Here is a 16,143-nt window from a genome sequence, read left to right on the forward strand (position 1 = left end):
AGTTGATCGAGAAGTATCAGACTCTTCTGATCAGGTGGGATCCTCTCACACTAAAGCTAAGCCACAAGTTTCTTGGTCTTCAATATCATCATTTTGGAACAAGTATTCTAAGGAATTGGCACCTAATTGTTCATCACCTGCGCCTAGTTCCTCTATATTTCCTTCGTCCACAAGCCCTGATGATTCATCAGGTGCATGGAGTTCCTCTACCCAGTCATTGCGTACTATGATCAATGATTTATCAAGTACATCCAGTTCTCTGGTTCAGTCGTCATCGCCCAGGAGTGATGACAGTACTTCATTCACATCTGGATACACAGTTACTTCATTCAATGAAGAATGAGATGATGACATTTTTTAACTGCCAGCTTACTTAGTTTGAAGTGCAATGTCTCAGAGGACATCACAGACATCAATAACAGAACATTAAGTGGACTTCCACCAGTGCATCACAATAGTAACTTCTGACTTCTGCAATCCAGGATTTAAAATGGATTTCCCATGATTTTATTCTCTCTCAAATATAACAGTTTAGAAATGTTTACTGCGTAGTTCATTAAAAGTTTTAAAATTATACTATGTAGCTTTGTGACTAAATTATGTTAATTACTTTCATGTCAATTAGTAGCTAATGAAACTCTTTTACGTTTCTATTTTGAGACCAGAATCGGCAGTTGTACTGGTACAAATTTGGTATAGTCTCAGAACCAGCCATCAATCTGAATATTAGGGAAATCATTTATTATTAGTAAACATAAAAGAAATGGAAAATATAAACAAGAGCAAAGTAAGGTAGATACTGAAATAAAAACAGAACACCAGGAATACTCAGCAGGTGTGGCAGTATCTTTGGATAGAATTCAGTTACTGTTTTAAGTCCATTATGATAATTGTATTCACATTGGATTCAAAACCCAGATTATTTCTCTCTCCACAGATGTTGTCAGATCTGTTGTGCTTCTCCAGTACTTTGTCTTTATTATCAAAAAATAAGTTTGGTTTATCTCTCCAATCTTGTAATAAAGCAAGAGTTTTAACCTTCTGAATATAATTTGTAACAGGTTCTGACCTTCAAGAAGCTACAAAGTAAACTTTATTGCAGGACAGTGAATTTTCTGGTGATTTCTGGCCCAACTTAGGATAGTATAGATGCTTCAGGAGTAGGAAAACTGGACATTGAAATACCATGCCAAAATGTTGCTGCTAGAATCATTTCTCTAATTGCAGAATAGGGATTCTGGTATATTCAAACATTCCAAGTCGTGATAATCATGCTGTTTTTCAAATGTAACACATAAGCATCTCATCTGTCCATTTACCACTCAGTTTGATCAGTGATAATGTCCAAGGTGTGTCTAAGTCTTCCCAAAAATCAGCACTGGATTGGACAGAGTGTAAAGTTAATGTAATTCTTTTGAAAGTAACAGATTTCAATCTTGGAATTCCTTTGCTTCTATGCTTTGAAAAGCAGAAAGATGAGAACAAGGAGGGAGTCCTCAACATAAAGGCACCTAGCCAGTGCATCTACAAAGGGTTAAATGTATGGATTTCTCCTACAATATCAATATCAAAAAACTGAACTGCATAACAAATACAACTTTTTAAAAAGGAACCAATTTCCAATTATTTTCTTTTACCTTTTATCCACATTCTCATACATCGAAATGTATTAATAAGATCAAAAGACCTGAAACTATTTACACAATGTAAAAACTGAGGGTTTTAATCACTGCATATGTTGAGTTTTTAAAATGAATACCAATTGTGACAATCCAGAATGTATATTACATGAAAAAGACTAAGAGTTTCTCAATTTAGAAAAAGATTTTTGTTATTGAACAAACTTCATTTTTGCTTAGCAGTTTAAATAATTTTGTCATCTGTAAAATAAAATGTGGGTTTAGGTCTGGAACAGTAACCTTTCTGTACACACTGTAAAGTTCTTTCAGCAAAGTGAAGTTAAAAATTGCCAAATGCCACCTTCAGTTCAAGCTTCAAGTTCAACTTCAAACTAAACATTCATAGATTATAAATAACTTACACTGTCATGTGGATATATTTCTTGTTCAAGGAATTTAACATTTTATCAGATGACTAATTATTTCCTCTACTCCCAGTGGTGCGGTACATCACTGGCAGCCAATACAAACATAGGTTTCACAGGACGGCAGAGAGCAGAAAACCAAGGTACATGTAAATGTATCCCTAACTGTGATAGCTGGAAACGTGTGGACAACACTTTACAATGCTGAGCTGCGTTTGCCCCGGATGCTGCCCAGTGAGGCACGCAGTCGGGGGTCCCTTGCTTTGTAATGCTCATTGAAGTCAAGTCTGAAGTTAAGGAAACGGAGACTTTCATCAGAACTTTTTGTCAACAGTACCAGGAATTGCTGAACAATGTCCTAAGGGAAAGAAAGGAAGATTAATGACATGAAATTAGTCGGTATTGCAACATTTTACTTTGAATCAAGTGAAACTCATAAAGGTGTAGTTTAGCTTAATGAGCATGGGAAAGATGTGTGCTAAGCATAAACAGGGAAAATTATACTTCATCTTTTAGGTTGGCAGCTAAACAAATTAAAATCAACTGCATAAGATTTAACAAAAGAGGAAACATTTGCCCTCAACCAAGATATCACAGTTAAGGAGATCTCACTTCGGGGTCATACAAGTGCATCTAAGCCAGTTATCTGGATGATGCAGTCAATAAATACATTACCTAAATTTAACTTAAAAACAACGGTGTATACGAACCAATTAGATGCAAAATACTCTGAATGGGGCAGGACAAATTTAAATAGGGCAGAATTTTACACAAATGGATGATCGCTAGCTCCACAGGATGAGAGTTACAGGTGAAACTAAAATGTGTGAGAGTGTTGAAACTGAGATATTGTTCCCATGTTTCCTTTTAAAGAAAGCGGAAGCCAATTACTTTTCACATAAATGTAACCCGGAATGCAAGGCCTGAAAGTTAGCAATCACCAGTTGATACAAAGAGTCATTCACTAAGATCATAAACTATAGCAAATGAAGTAGGTCATTCAGCTCATCGATTCCACTCTGCCATTCAATGAGATTAAGGCTGATTTGATAATCCTCAACTTCGCCTTCCTGCCTTTATCCCTGTTACCCTTGAGTACCTTAATGATTAGGAACCTGGCTATCTCAGCATTGAATATACTTAATGACCCAGACTGTACACCTCTCTGCAGTGAAGAATGCCACGGATTCACCACCTTCAGAAAAGATACTTCGTCTGTGTCTGAAATAGGCAACTCCTTACTCTGAGATTATGCACTCTGATCCTACACTCTTCCACTGTGGAGATGACCTCTCCCCACCTGCCCTATCCTAGACCCTAAGAAACTTATTTGGTTCAATAAGGTCTCCTCTCATTCTTCTAAATGAGAATGAGTACAAGTTCAACTTATTGAACCTCTCCTTATTCTAAAAATCGCTCCATTCCCAGAATCAGCCAACTTAACCCTCTGTAGGCTGCTTCTAATACCAGAATCTCTTTCATTAGATAAGGGGCCTAAAATTGCACACAGTACTCCAGTTGTGGTCTGACTAGTGCCTTGTATAGTTTTAGTAAAAGCTTTCTAATTTTTAATTCTCCATTCTCTGTGAAATAAAAGCCAACATTCCATTTGACTTCCCTATTAACCAGTGAATGCGTGCTAGCTATTTGCGATTCATGCACTAAGACTTCCAAATCCCAATGCTGCAGCTTTTCCTAGTCAACTAAAATTCATCCCATCTATTCTGCCTGCCAAAGTGCATGAGCTCACATTTTTCCTACATTATACTCCATCTGCCAAGTTTTTGCCCCCTCATTTAACCTGCCAATTTTCTTTTATAAACTCCTTGTTTCATCCTCACTACTTGCCACCACATCTATTTTTGAATCATCTGCAAACTTGGCGATAGCACATTCACTTCCCTTCTCCAAGTCATTAAAATATATGTATAGTAAATAATTGTGGCCACAGCGTTGATATCTGTAGCACTTCTTTAGTTATGGCTTGTCATCCTGAAAAGGTCCCCTTTATCCCAACTCCCTGTCTTTGATTAGGTATTCAGTCTTCTATTCATGCTAACATACAACCACCAGTACTATAGGCTGTTACATTAGCTTCATGTATGGGGCCTTACTGATTGCCTTTTGGAAATTCAAACAAACTACATCTATTAGCTCCCCTTTTATCTACTCTGCTTGTTACATTCTCAAGGAACAGCTATAAATTGGTCAGGCATAAATTTCCCCTTCATGAAGCTGAGTTTGCTTGATCATATCGTGTTTCTAAATGCTCTGCTATTGCATCCTGTATAATAGATACCAACCCCCATTGACGGATATTAAACTAACTGGTCTATACTTACCTGCATTTTTGTTTCCCATCCTTTTTGAATATGTGTGTTTGATTGGCAATTTTTGAATGTTCTGGGGCTTTTCCAGAATCTAAGGATTCTTGGAAGATTACTAGCACTGCTTCTACTACGGCTATAGCTACTTCCTTTAAAATCCTAAAACCATCAGATGCAGGGGACTATTTGCCAGATTCACCCCATTATTTTCCCTCATATCTTTTCCCTTGTGATAGTTACTTGTTTGTTTCGTGCTCTCTTTGTCTCCTTGATTATTTACTATTTTTGGACTACTATTTGTATCCTCTACTGAAGACTGAAACAAAGTATTTGTTCAGTTCTTTTGCCATTTTCTGGCACCCCATCATAATTTTTCCAGCATTGTTGCCTCTCTCCTCCTCTTGTATATTTAAAGAAGCTCTTATTGTCTGGTTTTATGTTACTCGCTAGTTTCCTTCAATTTACTTTCTCTCTTTTTTTCTGTTAATTAATTTACTTTGTTCAGACTACTAAGCATGTTCAAGTAAAGAGCCATTAAGTTTTGCCTTTCTACCTTTTGCTCCATCTTTGCTCCCATCTGCTGGTATTTTTTTTTTCATGGTTGTATGTTGTCCTTTCCTGCCCTACTCGGAGTGTCATCATCAAAATATTGCCCTGCCATGTTACCTTATCCTTTTGCTTTGCAAACCTGTCACCCCCAAACCCCCTACTCCACCACCACAACCCCGCAGACCCTCCCTCCCCTCTAATTAGTCCCCACTAGATCATTCATTGCAACCAAACATATTGCAATTCAGATTTGAATGACATACCTGGTAGAAATGGGAACACACCCGTATCTGGGAAGACATTTTAGGAATTAACTGTTGAAATTCATGAATTCTTTTATTTTCTGCCTCTTCTTCAGCTGATGTCGTTCCCCACATACCCTAAATGAAGAGGGAAAATAAACCATTGACATCACTAATCAGATTTGTGCAATGTCAAACGTTAGCAGGCAAATGAAAAATATCAGGATTGAACATTGGCAGCAGGCAGTTAGGATATAGTCAAAGTGCAAGTTCCCTTCCTTGGGACATACAGAACTCCTGGCAATTATTACATTGAGATATAATTAAAGTAGCAGGGTGAATTCTTCCTCAGAAGAACTTCAGCATCTTCTAATCCCTTAATGCCAGTCCTTGGAGCAATTTCCAGTTCCTTGGTCCCTGCCTTGAAGCGATAATATATTTTTCTTGGCCACCACATGTCCCTAGAGTTTGATGGACAACCTGTGCAAATATTATGACACGCAAAACAGAATTTTAAAGGGCTTCAGGGAGAAGACTGGCAGATGGCAGGTGAGGGGAGATTGCATAGATAGGCAGGAGCATGCTGGTTGCCTTTTTGACCAGTAGCTCTTGGAAGTGACACCTTCAGCCTCAAATGGACAGGTGCCTTGACATCAGATAATAAATTGCCCGATACACAGAAAATCTGTTTGGGTCTTTCAGAAGTGGCTATGGTGGGGCCCTCAACTATCTGTCCACTGGGTGGGTCAACAATCTTCCCATAGAAGTCTGGTACCAGATTCAAATTGTTCAAGAATTAGGGCAGATTTTGAAATGGCACTTTATTTTCCTGTAAGCAAAATAGCCTTCACGTGTTACTGGTGGATCGGACTACCAGTTGGTAGAACACTTGTTTCTGAGACAGAAGGCAGCGAGTTCAACTTCCATTCGAGAAAATTGACCACAAAATCCAGACTGACACTCCTAGAACAGTACTGAGATACTGTTCCAATTTTGAACGTGCTATCTTTCAGATGAGAAAGAATCCAAGGGACTTATCAGGTGGATGTAAGAAGACTCCAAAGCACAATGTGAAAAATAACTGGAGAGTTTCCCAGTGTTACAATCAATATTTATGTTGTAGCATCATTAACGCAATTATTTGTCTAAAAAACTACTGCTGCTGATAGGATCTGTTTGTATCCAAATTAACTGCCATGCTTGTCCAGATTACAATAGTCACTGAATTTAAAATATCTCAAAGGTTATCAAGTAATTTTGGACATCCTGAGATCAAAGGAATAATATTTCAGTCTATTTATGGATCATATCCTATCTACACAGTCAAGTGTGTATTAATGCTTTTGACTGTTCAGCTAAATGTTCACAGACTGTCTCGGTTTTGAGGGGCACAAAAAGCCCTTCAACAACGTCCACATCCATACCTCTGCCTGTCGTTGCTTCTTGATGTCTGCATAACGAAGCCGGAGATGCAGTTCTTCCAGAGCTGAACGGTACATGGAATCCTGTGCACTTTGAAACTCCAGGATTCGATCGAACAGAGCTCGAAGTTGTGTCAACAGTTCCTTGAATGGACACAGATTTCAGAAAGTGTAGAAATTTTCTCAGTTAACAAACACCAAAATATTTCAAACTCCCTGCCATTCAGAATAGCAGACCTTCCAATCAGACACCAAATGCAAAAGCATGAACCTTCGCATCAAAAGTTCCTCCTCACTTACTTGCACTGACTACACAGAAATACCTGACTCCTCACTCTCAGGTCGAGCATCTCCACCTACACCAATAACTCAGCACATTCCCCTGAAAATTTACAAAAAGTTAAACGTTAAACTAAACATTTAGTTTCCGAACATGATTATAGCGTCTGAGACCTTAAAGGGAAAATCTTGTCAGGAGTTAACCCTCTCACTTTAAGAAAATAAGTTTCAGTCACAGACCTCTGAGGCCAGCAATATATTTGTTTTAAGTATATCGTCCCAGTTACAACCTTGTTGACACACCTTTCACTCTCTCTCTGCATCAAACTGCTTTACTATACCTTTTGTCTGATTCAGTGTTCTGCTATTTAAAATATTTTTGTATTGAGATGCAACTTACTCAACAATTCAACCATTCTGGAAGTGAAACACAGGACAATATGTCTGAATGTTTCAGTTTGTATACTTAGGTTTGGATGCTACACCACATTGAATGCATCAATTTTTTTCTAGCCACCTTAGATTTGAATGAGGTTCTGTACTGGTTTGATCAACTGAATGGATTGCTAGGACATTGTAGAGGACAGTTAGGAGTCAGTCACATTGCTGTGGAGTCACAAGTCGGCCAAAACTGGGTAAGCCGAACTGATTGTGAAAAAATATCCAGTAATCATTCAAGTATTTTATTCCAGAATTAACAGTCAATTGAATTCAAATGCATCAGTCCGGGCCTCTGGATTACAAGTTCAGGAACATTACCACAATTCTACAGTTTCCAAGCTGCAGCAACTTGTCAAGTTCACGTGACTGCATCTTCCACACTGCTCTGAGCTCTACCACCTAGAAGGTCGAGTGCAGCAGATACGTTGGAATACCAACACATGCAACTTCCCCTCTTAGCATGATACCTTTTGAAGTTGGCACTATAATCCCTGTTGCTGGATCAAAACCCTGGAACTCCCTTCCCGAAGCACTACAGATGCCCTGATACACATGAAACGTAGCAGATCACCATCACCTTCAAGGGTAACTAAACATGGTAATGAGTGCTGATCTTGCTAGTTATGCTCAAATCCCATGAACAAATGTAAAAAAAATTAGACTCACCTTTAAATCCTATTTCCATATAAAACAAGGTTAACCTACTGAACTTTCACTTAGTACAGATTCAGATTGCTACAATAAATCAACACGAGCCAATCTCAAACCACTTACTTCAGAGTTACTGTCCAGCAGACATCGAGAGATTATCGTGTTGAGGAAAGTTTCATGTGCAGCAGTGATGTGATCAAGATCCTGTGCCTGCTGCAGTTTATTCCATAGTTCATCCCATGAACATTCCAATACCTGCAAATAAACATATCTTGCCTCAATTAGCCTGAAATTTCACCCCCGTGGCTTCACTCTAAGAGATGCAAGTCTTACTTTTACCAAAAGTGTCTGATCTTTCATCTCTACACATTTGCAAAACTGAGATCAGGTTTCCTCATAATATGCACCTCTGCCAACAGTCCCCCAAGTCCTTTATGATCAGCACTTCTCTGAACTACTTGTAATAATGATTAAAGCTGGACACAAAATTGAGTAGCTTTTTCTAGAGCTTTCAGTATATTTGCTGTATATCCTCTGCCCTTTTTCTTGCTGTTGTGATAGATTTGTATTTTCTGTACAATAAACAAATACAATGAGACATGAGAGAATGTGAAATCCAAGTCTGTCAGTTGGTGGTGTTGCCACAGGATGCCAAGGGCTGCACCCAACATCATCTTTCTTATAATCAAGTCCATAACTAAGAGGATATTGAATGGGGGATAAGTATGGAACTTTGCCTCATTCCTGAGACAACGTTGAAGGTGCCCATCATTTCCATGCTGGCCTTTATGCAGCAGCTACTCACAGAGAACAGTTTGTAAAATGTTAATAAGTTTCTACCACTTCAGGATGCTGTACAGCCCTGGGACATACCAGAGTGATTGCCGATGGATGCTAAATAAAAACTGAAAGAACTGTGGATGCTTTAAATCAGGAACAAAAACAGAAGTTGCTGGGAAAGCTCAGCAGGTCTGGCATCATTTGTAAAGAAAAGAATCAGAGTTAACATTTCGGGTCCAGTGACCATTCCTCAGAACTCAGGGTTAGATCTAAGTGCACGGAAAGCGGTCAGTTCAGAGGGAGATAGGTTGAATTTGGTGAGGGGGGCAGAGAAATTGAGGTGACCAATATCACGTCGACAATTCTCAATGAACAGATGGAGTGCAGGTAAAAGGCCAGAGGGAGTCATCCAGCTGGAGCGAGGGCATTTGAACTGGGCAAAGGGGCCTGTGGGACGAGGAGAGGACTCTTGTCCAAAGAAATGGGCACAGAGGCAAAGATGGTGGAAGAAGAGTTTGACGTCATGTCGTGCCCAAAATTCGTTAAAGGTGGGGATGCAGAGAAATAAAGCTGATGCCTTTGTGTAGTACAGAACGTTCAGCATTGGAGAGCATAAGGTTAAGACAGATGGTGAATACCCAGCAGAAGGTGAGGTTGGGAGAGGGGATGGAGTCAGAGGGAAGGGGACGCGAGGAAGGTTCCAGAGGGCCATGGGTATCTCAGAGTTGTTGCACCTTGTGGGCCTTCATGCCTGAAAGGAAAAGAAAAGGTTTTTGTTAGCATAGCGTATGAGCCGGAGGATGAAGTGGAAACGTGGAGTGGTGCAGCCCTGAGCCAGCTTGTTGCAATGCTGGAGAGAAAGGTCAAGAATATGCATGTGACGCAGCATGGCACTAAGAGTGGATCTCAGGATGCAGCGAGAGCAGCTGTCTGTGGAACGAATGTCGCCAAGATATCTGTGAGCCTGGGAGGACTCAAAACATGAGGGATGAAACTTCAGTTGGAATCCACGTGGAGGGAGTCTGAGCCATAGGCAGTCACTGAGGAATGTGATATGGCTGTGGAAACGAATTTTAGCAAATACTTGGTCAAACATCAGGAGTGATAGTGAAATTAATGTCGGTGGACAAGAAGATAGATTGGAACGGAAATCCCATCGGAGAGAGGAGCAGAACCTCTTCAAGGTGGGCATGACTAGAAGAGATGTGACAGTGAGTTAAATACTGAAAAATAATGAAAGAACTGCAGATGCTGTAAATCAGGAACAAAAGCAGAAGTTGCTGGAAAAGCTCAGCAGGTCTGGCTGCATCTGTGAAGAAAAAAAATCAGAGTTAAAGTTTCGGTCTGTTGACCCTTCCTCAAAGATCACCGGACCCAAAACGTTAACTCTGATTTTTTTCTTCACAGATGATGCCAGATCTGCTGAGTTTTTCCAGAAACTTCTGTTTTTGTGCCAATGGATGCTACTGGGAGCCTTCTTGAAATCAACAAAGTTGATAACAATTGGCTTCTGATATTCTAGGCTCTATTCAATGATGTTCCTGATAGCCTGGAAACCTGCCTGTTCTTCAGTAAGAGCAGTGACTACTTCTGCTTTAAAACTTTTGGTAAGTGTACTCCCACACCACATAAAACCACTATCACATCATCTAACCTTGGAGTGAATTGGAATTAACTAGCTACTTAGAGGGTTCCAAACAGTGAAGATTTAACAAGAGAGTCTACTAAACTAAGTCCAAAATGTTATTTGCAACTGGATTGGTTAGGAATTGAAGAGGAGAAGTACTGTTGTTGCTTACTAACAGACACCAGTGTCACAAGGAACTACCCAGAAGCTTAGGCAGTATGCATGTTTCATTCAGAAAGGAAGGATCTGTAACATCAAAAGAACTGTTTATAGTAGTTGTTTGTGTTCCACAGCAAAGAGTTGACCCCGACGGAATGTTGTAGACTGACACATTCCAACGTCCACAACGGTGTGTTGAGGGATGCACTAAATCTTGGGGCAGTTGCCGCCAAGGAGCCATGGGGAAAGACCACTGTCTGAGGTTATTCTGCTGAAGTTAAATGGGGGTCCGTTCAGTTATCAGACACCCTGGTGTCTCAGTACATGTAAATATAGTCTTTACAAGAAAGAGATGCCTTTGATTTGTTTGTCAAATAGAGTCAAACTCCAATGTTTGTTTGTTCTTTAATATGCTACTATACAGAAATGAAATCCATTACTGACTATGTATATAAAGATGTTTTTGTGTATATTTGTGAAATAAAAAACGTTTATAGTAATCTCCAAATCACTCAGGGATAGTGAAAAAAGGCTCGAGTTGCTTTGAAGAAAACTCCAGAAGCAACAAGCTGTCAAAGATCTGAGTTTGAGGAACCTATTTGAAATAATAAGTGAGCTGTGTTGGCAGTTTAGGGATCTCAAGAAGAGATATTAACTAGCAAATTTTCTATGTACTGAGAGCAATGAGGGACTGAGTGCTAGCAGAGTGTCTGAATACTAAGAGTATTGAGTGACTGCTGCTGGACTGGTGGGTTATCTAATGCAGAAAATATCAATTCTCAATGGCTAACTGCACTGAAGGAGCAGAATGGTTGAGGGGGTGGAGGGGAGTGGAGAAAGAAGGGTTTTGCTGTTACAGAGGGTTGTGGGTATGGATAGGCCTTAGCTGTGGTTGGTGTCAGTAACACCAGTGTGGCAACAGGATTTGGCAGTCTTGGTGATATGCTTATAGTATATGCAGGAGAGGGATGAATAATACATAGTTGTAGCCTTATATTACCCATTAATAAAAGATTGCTTTGTTGAACAGTCAAAATCTACCACAAAACATTCATATAATTAATTTGACATTTTTCACACCTGCTTGCAAAGTGGTACAGCATAATTATTGAAGAAAACTAAGAATACTGTCAATGTATTTTAAACAGAAATCTAGCCCAGTAATAAATGTGTGTGTGTTTTACAATCCTCATTGGACATACCTCAAATGTGATATAATACTGCATCTGATGCACAAAGTGTACCATTTCTGATGCTAGAATATGACACTGCTGGAGCACCCCTGACAATTCTGTAAGAGAAGAAACGTAAAGGAATACATTTCATAACAGTACAAGACCATTTAGAATTTAAGACATCAGGCTCAATGAGAACAGCAATCTGACACTTGATTGTAAGTCAATTTTCTTTTAGTTGGGTTAATTTTTCATTAGGCAATAAAACAGTGTGATAAGTAGTTACCATTAATTTCATGTATTAATTCTTAAATAGCATGGACTGCCAGAGGCATTTTAAAAAGGCATGTGGTTAAATATAAACGAGAGATGTGCCACTAACTCATCAGCTAAAATTACACAAGCTAACAAAACCCAAAACAGCTGCAACTTCAATCGAGTTCCAAAATTCAATAAAACCTCTTATTCCAGCCACTCTGAACATGTTGGTTCAACACTGCATTTGTCACTCTTACAGCATATGAAATCCAACTTTTTAAAATCCATTTAACGATCATTGCAAGTATATGTTATGACACCAATTGATGTTATTACTGGACAAGTCAGACCCCAGACTGAAATCTGGCTTGACAGATTATGTTTTGTTTTGTTTGGTTTTAACAAGATATCACTGAAACACAAGCACATAATGTTGCAGATTTTGATTTAACAATAAAACAGAAGTTTATTAATCGAAAGAAATGAAGAGAAAATGGTAAACCAATCCAACTACATATAACACAAAGATTGCTAAGCATATGATAAAAATAGAATCCCACTACTCCATAAATATTCCTTCATAGGTCTCAGAAACATCCCTTGCACATTCCTGAACACCAAGGAAAAAGATTATTTTTAATACCTCAGAAGGCTGAAGTTAATTGTGACTTCAACTTCCTGTCTGGACAATCAGATACCTTTTTCCTGCAGCTATAATATATTTGAGCTTAAACATACCCAGCTTCAAATAACATCTTCAAAACACTTCTCATCTGGAATTACTACCAATTCCTTACTCTGAGGTAATCCAGTGTTAACAAATCTAACTAACTATCTTCTCATTTCCTCAGGACTTCAGCTTTACACATCCTCCTCCATGAAAGGGCTTTTGCAGAACTGTCCCCAAATGAAACTAAAACTGAAAAGTTTCTCTAAGACAATATACATTGTCCATAAAATTAAAAAGAAGTCCAGAAATTTCTAAAAGACTATGATGCACAATTGTTTACCTTCAGTTGGGAAAACCCTGGGTGTACATAAAAACTCATTAGTTTTGAAGGCTAGCCATCACAAATTTGGTAAAAGAAAATACCATAGCGACATCGATACAATGAAGTTAATTATTAACGTTGGAGACACGGAAAAACCCATATGTACCTTACACAAAATTTAAAAATTCAAACTTCGAACAAATGACATTACAATATACATAAATCGTAATCTACATTATTACATAGATAATACATACTCTTGCCATTTTTTATCTGATGCTTTCTCAGTGATCAAAGACTGACCCCTGCAGTGAACAACAGTCAGACCAAGAACATGAGAAGAGCAGCAGGCCATCTAACCTCTTGGGCACTTTATGTCAACGAAATTACAGTGGACCAGCATCTGAACTCCATATTTCCACCTTTACTTCATATCATTCGATAGTTTTGGAAAGCAAAAATCTATTCATTACAAAAATGAACAACCAATCTGGTATTGCACCAATTACAATACTCATCCAGAAATGGCGAACGCAAATCACATTTTTCTTGTAGAAGTATTTCCCAATTTGATTCTTGAAAGGTCTGGCTCTAACTCAAGTACTATTATTTGGACAATGGTACCTAGTACTAGACTTTCCAATCAGCAGAAATGAAAGTGTCTGCATCTCTCCACACACTCTCTCTGTTGTTGTAGAGTCATTGAGTCATTTGATTGAATCATACAGTACAGAAGAGGCCCTTCAGGTCATCAAGTGTGTATGGCCAAACTATACTAAATCTACACTAGTCCCATTTTTCAACACTTGGCCCATAACCTTGAATGTTATGTTATGACACTTCAAATGCTCATCTAAGTTTTTTTTTACAAGTTGTGAAGTTACCTACCTCAACTACCCTCCCAGGCAGTGCATTGAAACCCCTATCACCCTGTGGGTGAAAAGAATTTTCCTCAAATCCTTTCTAAATCTTATAATTATGCCCCATGCTATTGACCTTCAACTGCTTTCTATCCACCCTGTCCATGCCCCTCACTTCTATACACCTCTGTCAGGTTCCCCCTTTAACTTTCACTGCTCCAAAGAAAACCCAGTCTTACCTATTACTTACTTATCCAGCCTCCCTTCAAAGCTAAAATACTCCATGCCAGGCAACATCCTGGTGAATCTCCTCTCCAGAGAAGTAACATCCTTACTGTAGTGCAGTGACCAGAATGACTCCATTGGTACACTGAGTCTACTTTGGAATGCCCACAATCAAACCAGTCAATGCTTCTACTTATGAAGCTCAAGATTGCACATATTTCGTTAGCCAATCTCTCATAAGTCCGGCTCCCTTTAAAAGATCAATGCACATGCTGCTGCTGCACATTCCTAAGCATGATGCCATTAAATCTATATTGCCTCTCAATAAGTCTTCTGCTGAACTGTATGACCACATAACTCTAAATGTTCCTAGGAGTAAATACTACCAATCTAACCTTGCCCATCCATGTTGACGCTACTGTCAAGAATGCACACAAACGCCTCTATTTCCTCAGAAGACTAAGGAAATTCTGCATGTCCATAAAGACACTTACCAATTTTCATAGATGCACCACACAAAGCATCCTATCCAGATGCATCACAGACTAAAACAATGTAGGTTTTATTAATCCACTCAAAACTCCACGACACAAAAGCAAACAAGAAAGAAAACGAAAGGACAGAAGTTACACTTATGAATGGCTAAGAGATCAATGATAGTGGCACTAATTCATGTGAATGAGAGATCAGCACATCATTGTCTCTTGCACTTGGCTGGTCTGGCAGAATTATATTTTGCAGGAGATCAGATATAGGTAAATCCAGGTGAAGTTGCCACACTAGAATTATTTCAGACTGGGAATCTGTTCCCCTCTGTGGAAAAATACTGGACTTTAATACTTTTACAGCAAAACCTGTAAAAGGCTCTTCAAACAAGCCAGCAGTTTGAGTCACGTGACTGGGGCTCCTGGTTGAGACAGTCAACAAACAAGATGGTGTCAATGCATCTCATTAAAAAAAATCACGCATTTCTGTAGTTATCTTATAAGGCTATTAGCCTATCTCATGCATAGCATAGTTTTATTAGTCGTCTTTATTTCAAATTGAAGGTAGACATCTCGTCTACTATTCCTTTTTGTCGGGTTGCCTGGAACATACACATGATGCAAGGCACATAACATTCCAGGAGGATGATGCAAGCTTTAGTTCTTGGCTCACTGATCAGAATTTTCTAGAAATTGTTGTCAACTGCCATCACATGATTGGTAGCAGCGCCATGTATTCAGTCCAACAATGTATTTATTTAAGAGTAATTAAGGACAATTTTTGTTTTTTAAATTACTTACTTCACACCTTCTGGGTGTCACAGTACTAAGTTCATCAGCCAACTGTCTGTCCATTCTGCCTACTTATGTCCTGTTGTAGGTGATTCATATTATCCTCACGGTATACCACTTATCCAAATATGGTAGCAGTAGCAAATTTTAAAATTTTACTTCATATTTCACTATCCAAGTCATTTATACATAGCAAAAAAAGCAGGGCCCTTGGTAAAACTATTATCAACACCAGTTGGAAAAACAACTATCACAACTTGCTTTTCTGTCCTTAGGCCAATCTTTTAAATCCAATTCAACACTGACCCTCCAACTCCATGAGGTTCAATTTTGTTAATCAGCCTTCCACGTGGTTCCTAAAGTCCAAATGGATAAGATCCACCATATTCACATCTTCAATCTTCAATGTTCTCTATTAATTAAAACATTCAATTAGGTTATTCCACCTGGACCTGCCTTTTGCAAACCCATGCTGGTTCTCCTTAAGTCACTCAAAACTCTCCCAGGTTATATGGATTACGCACCTTACCCCACCCCCAGCGCGCGCACGCACACACGCACCAAATATGAATTCAAAAACCTTTCTTACCATTGATTTTAAACTAACTGGCCTGTCGTTGCTGAAACTGCCCTTACAGCCTTCCTTGAAAAAGGGAGTCAAAGCTACCAAGTTGCAACTCTGGTATCTCAACCATGTCTAGGGAAAATTGAAAAATTAAGATAAGCTTTTCCACATCTACACTCTTGCTTCCTTTAGCAACCAGAGCAGTTGACTTATCTAATCCTATGAATAGTCAGTCTTTCCAGTGATAGTAAGAACTGCAGATGCTGGAATC

The 16,143-nt window shown here is 38.9% G+C and overlaps 1 protein-coding gene across 1 annotated transcript in view; it reads right to left on the minus strand.

Annotated features, from left to right (window-relative positions):
- Positions 1 to 718: 718 nt before the first annotated feature.
- tubgcp3 (tubulin, gamma complex associated protein 3) overlaps positions 719 to 16,143 on the minus strand; it is a 60,688-nt gene continuing 45,263 nt past the window's right edge. The window contains exons 16-20 of the mRNA XM_048598420.1: positions 11,723 to 11,815; positions 8,078 to 8,209; positions 6,587 to 6,727; positions 5,184 to 5,300; positions 719 to 2,402 (exon numbers count right to left, since the gene is read on the minus strand). Coding sequence (XP_048454377.1) covers positions 2,241 to 2,402; positions 5,184 to 5,300; positions 6,587 to 6,727; positions 8,078 to 8,209; positions 11,723 to 11,815 — 645 coding nt within the window. The 3' untranslated portion in view covers positions 719 to 2,240. The remainder of the gene's footprint in view (positions 2,403 to 5,183; positions 5,301 to 6,586; positions 6,728 to 8,077; positions 8,210 to 11,722; positions 11,816 to 16,143) is intronic.

The sequence above is a fragment of the Rhincodon typus genome, chromosome 6 (genome assembly GCF_021869965.1).
Source record: "Rhincodon typus isolate 14 chromosome 6, sRhiTyp1.1, whole genome shotgun sequence".
NCBI lineage: Eukaryota > Metazoa > Chordata > Chondrichthyes > Orectolobiformes > Rhincodontidae > Rhincodon > Rhincodon typus.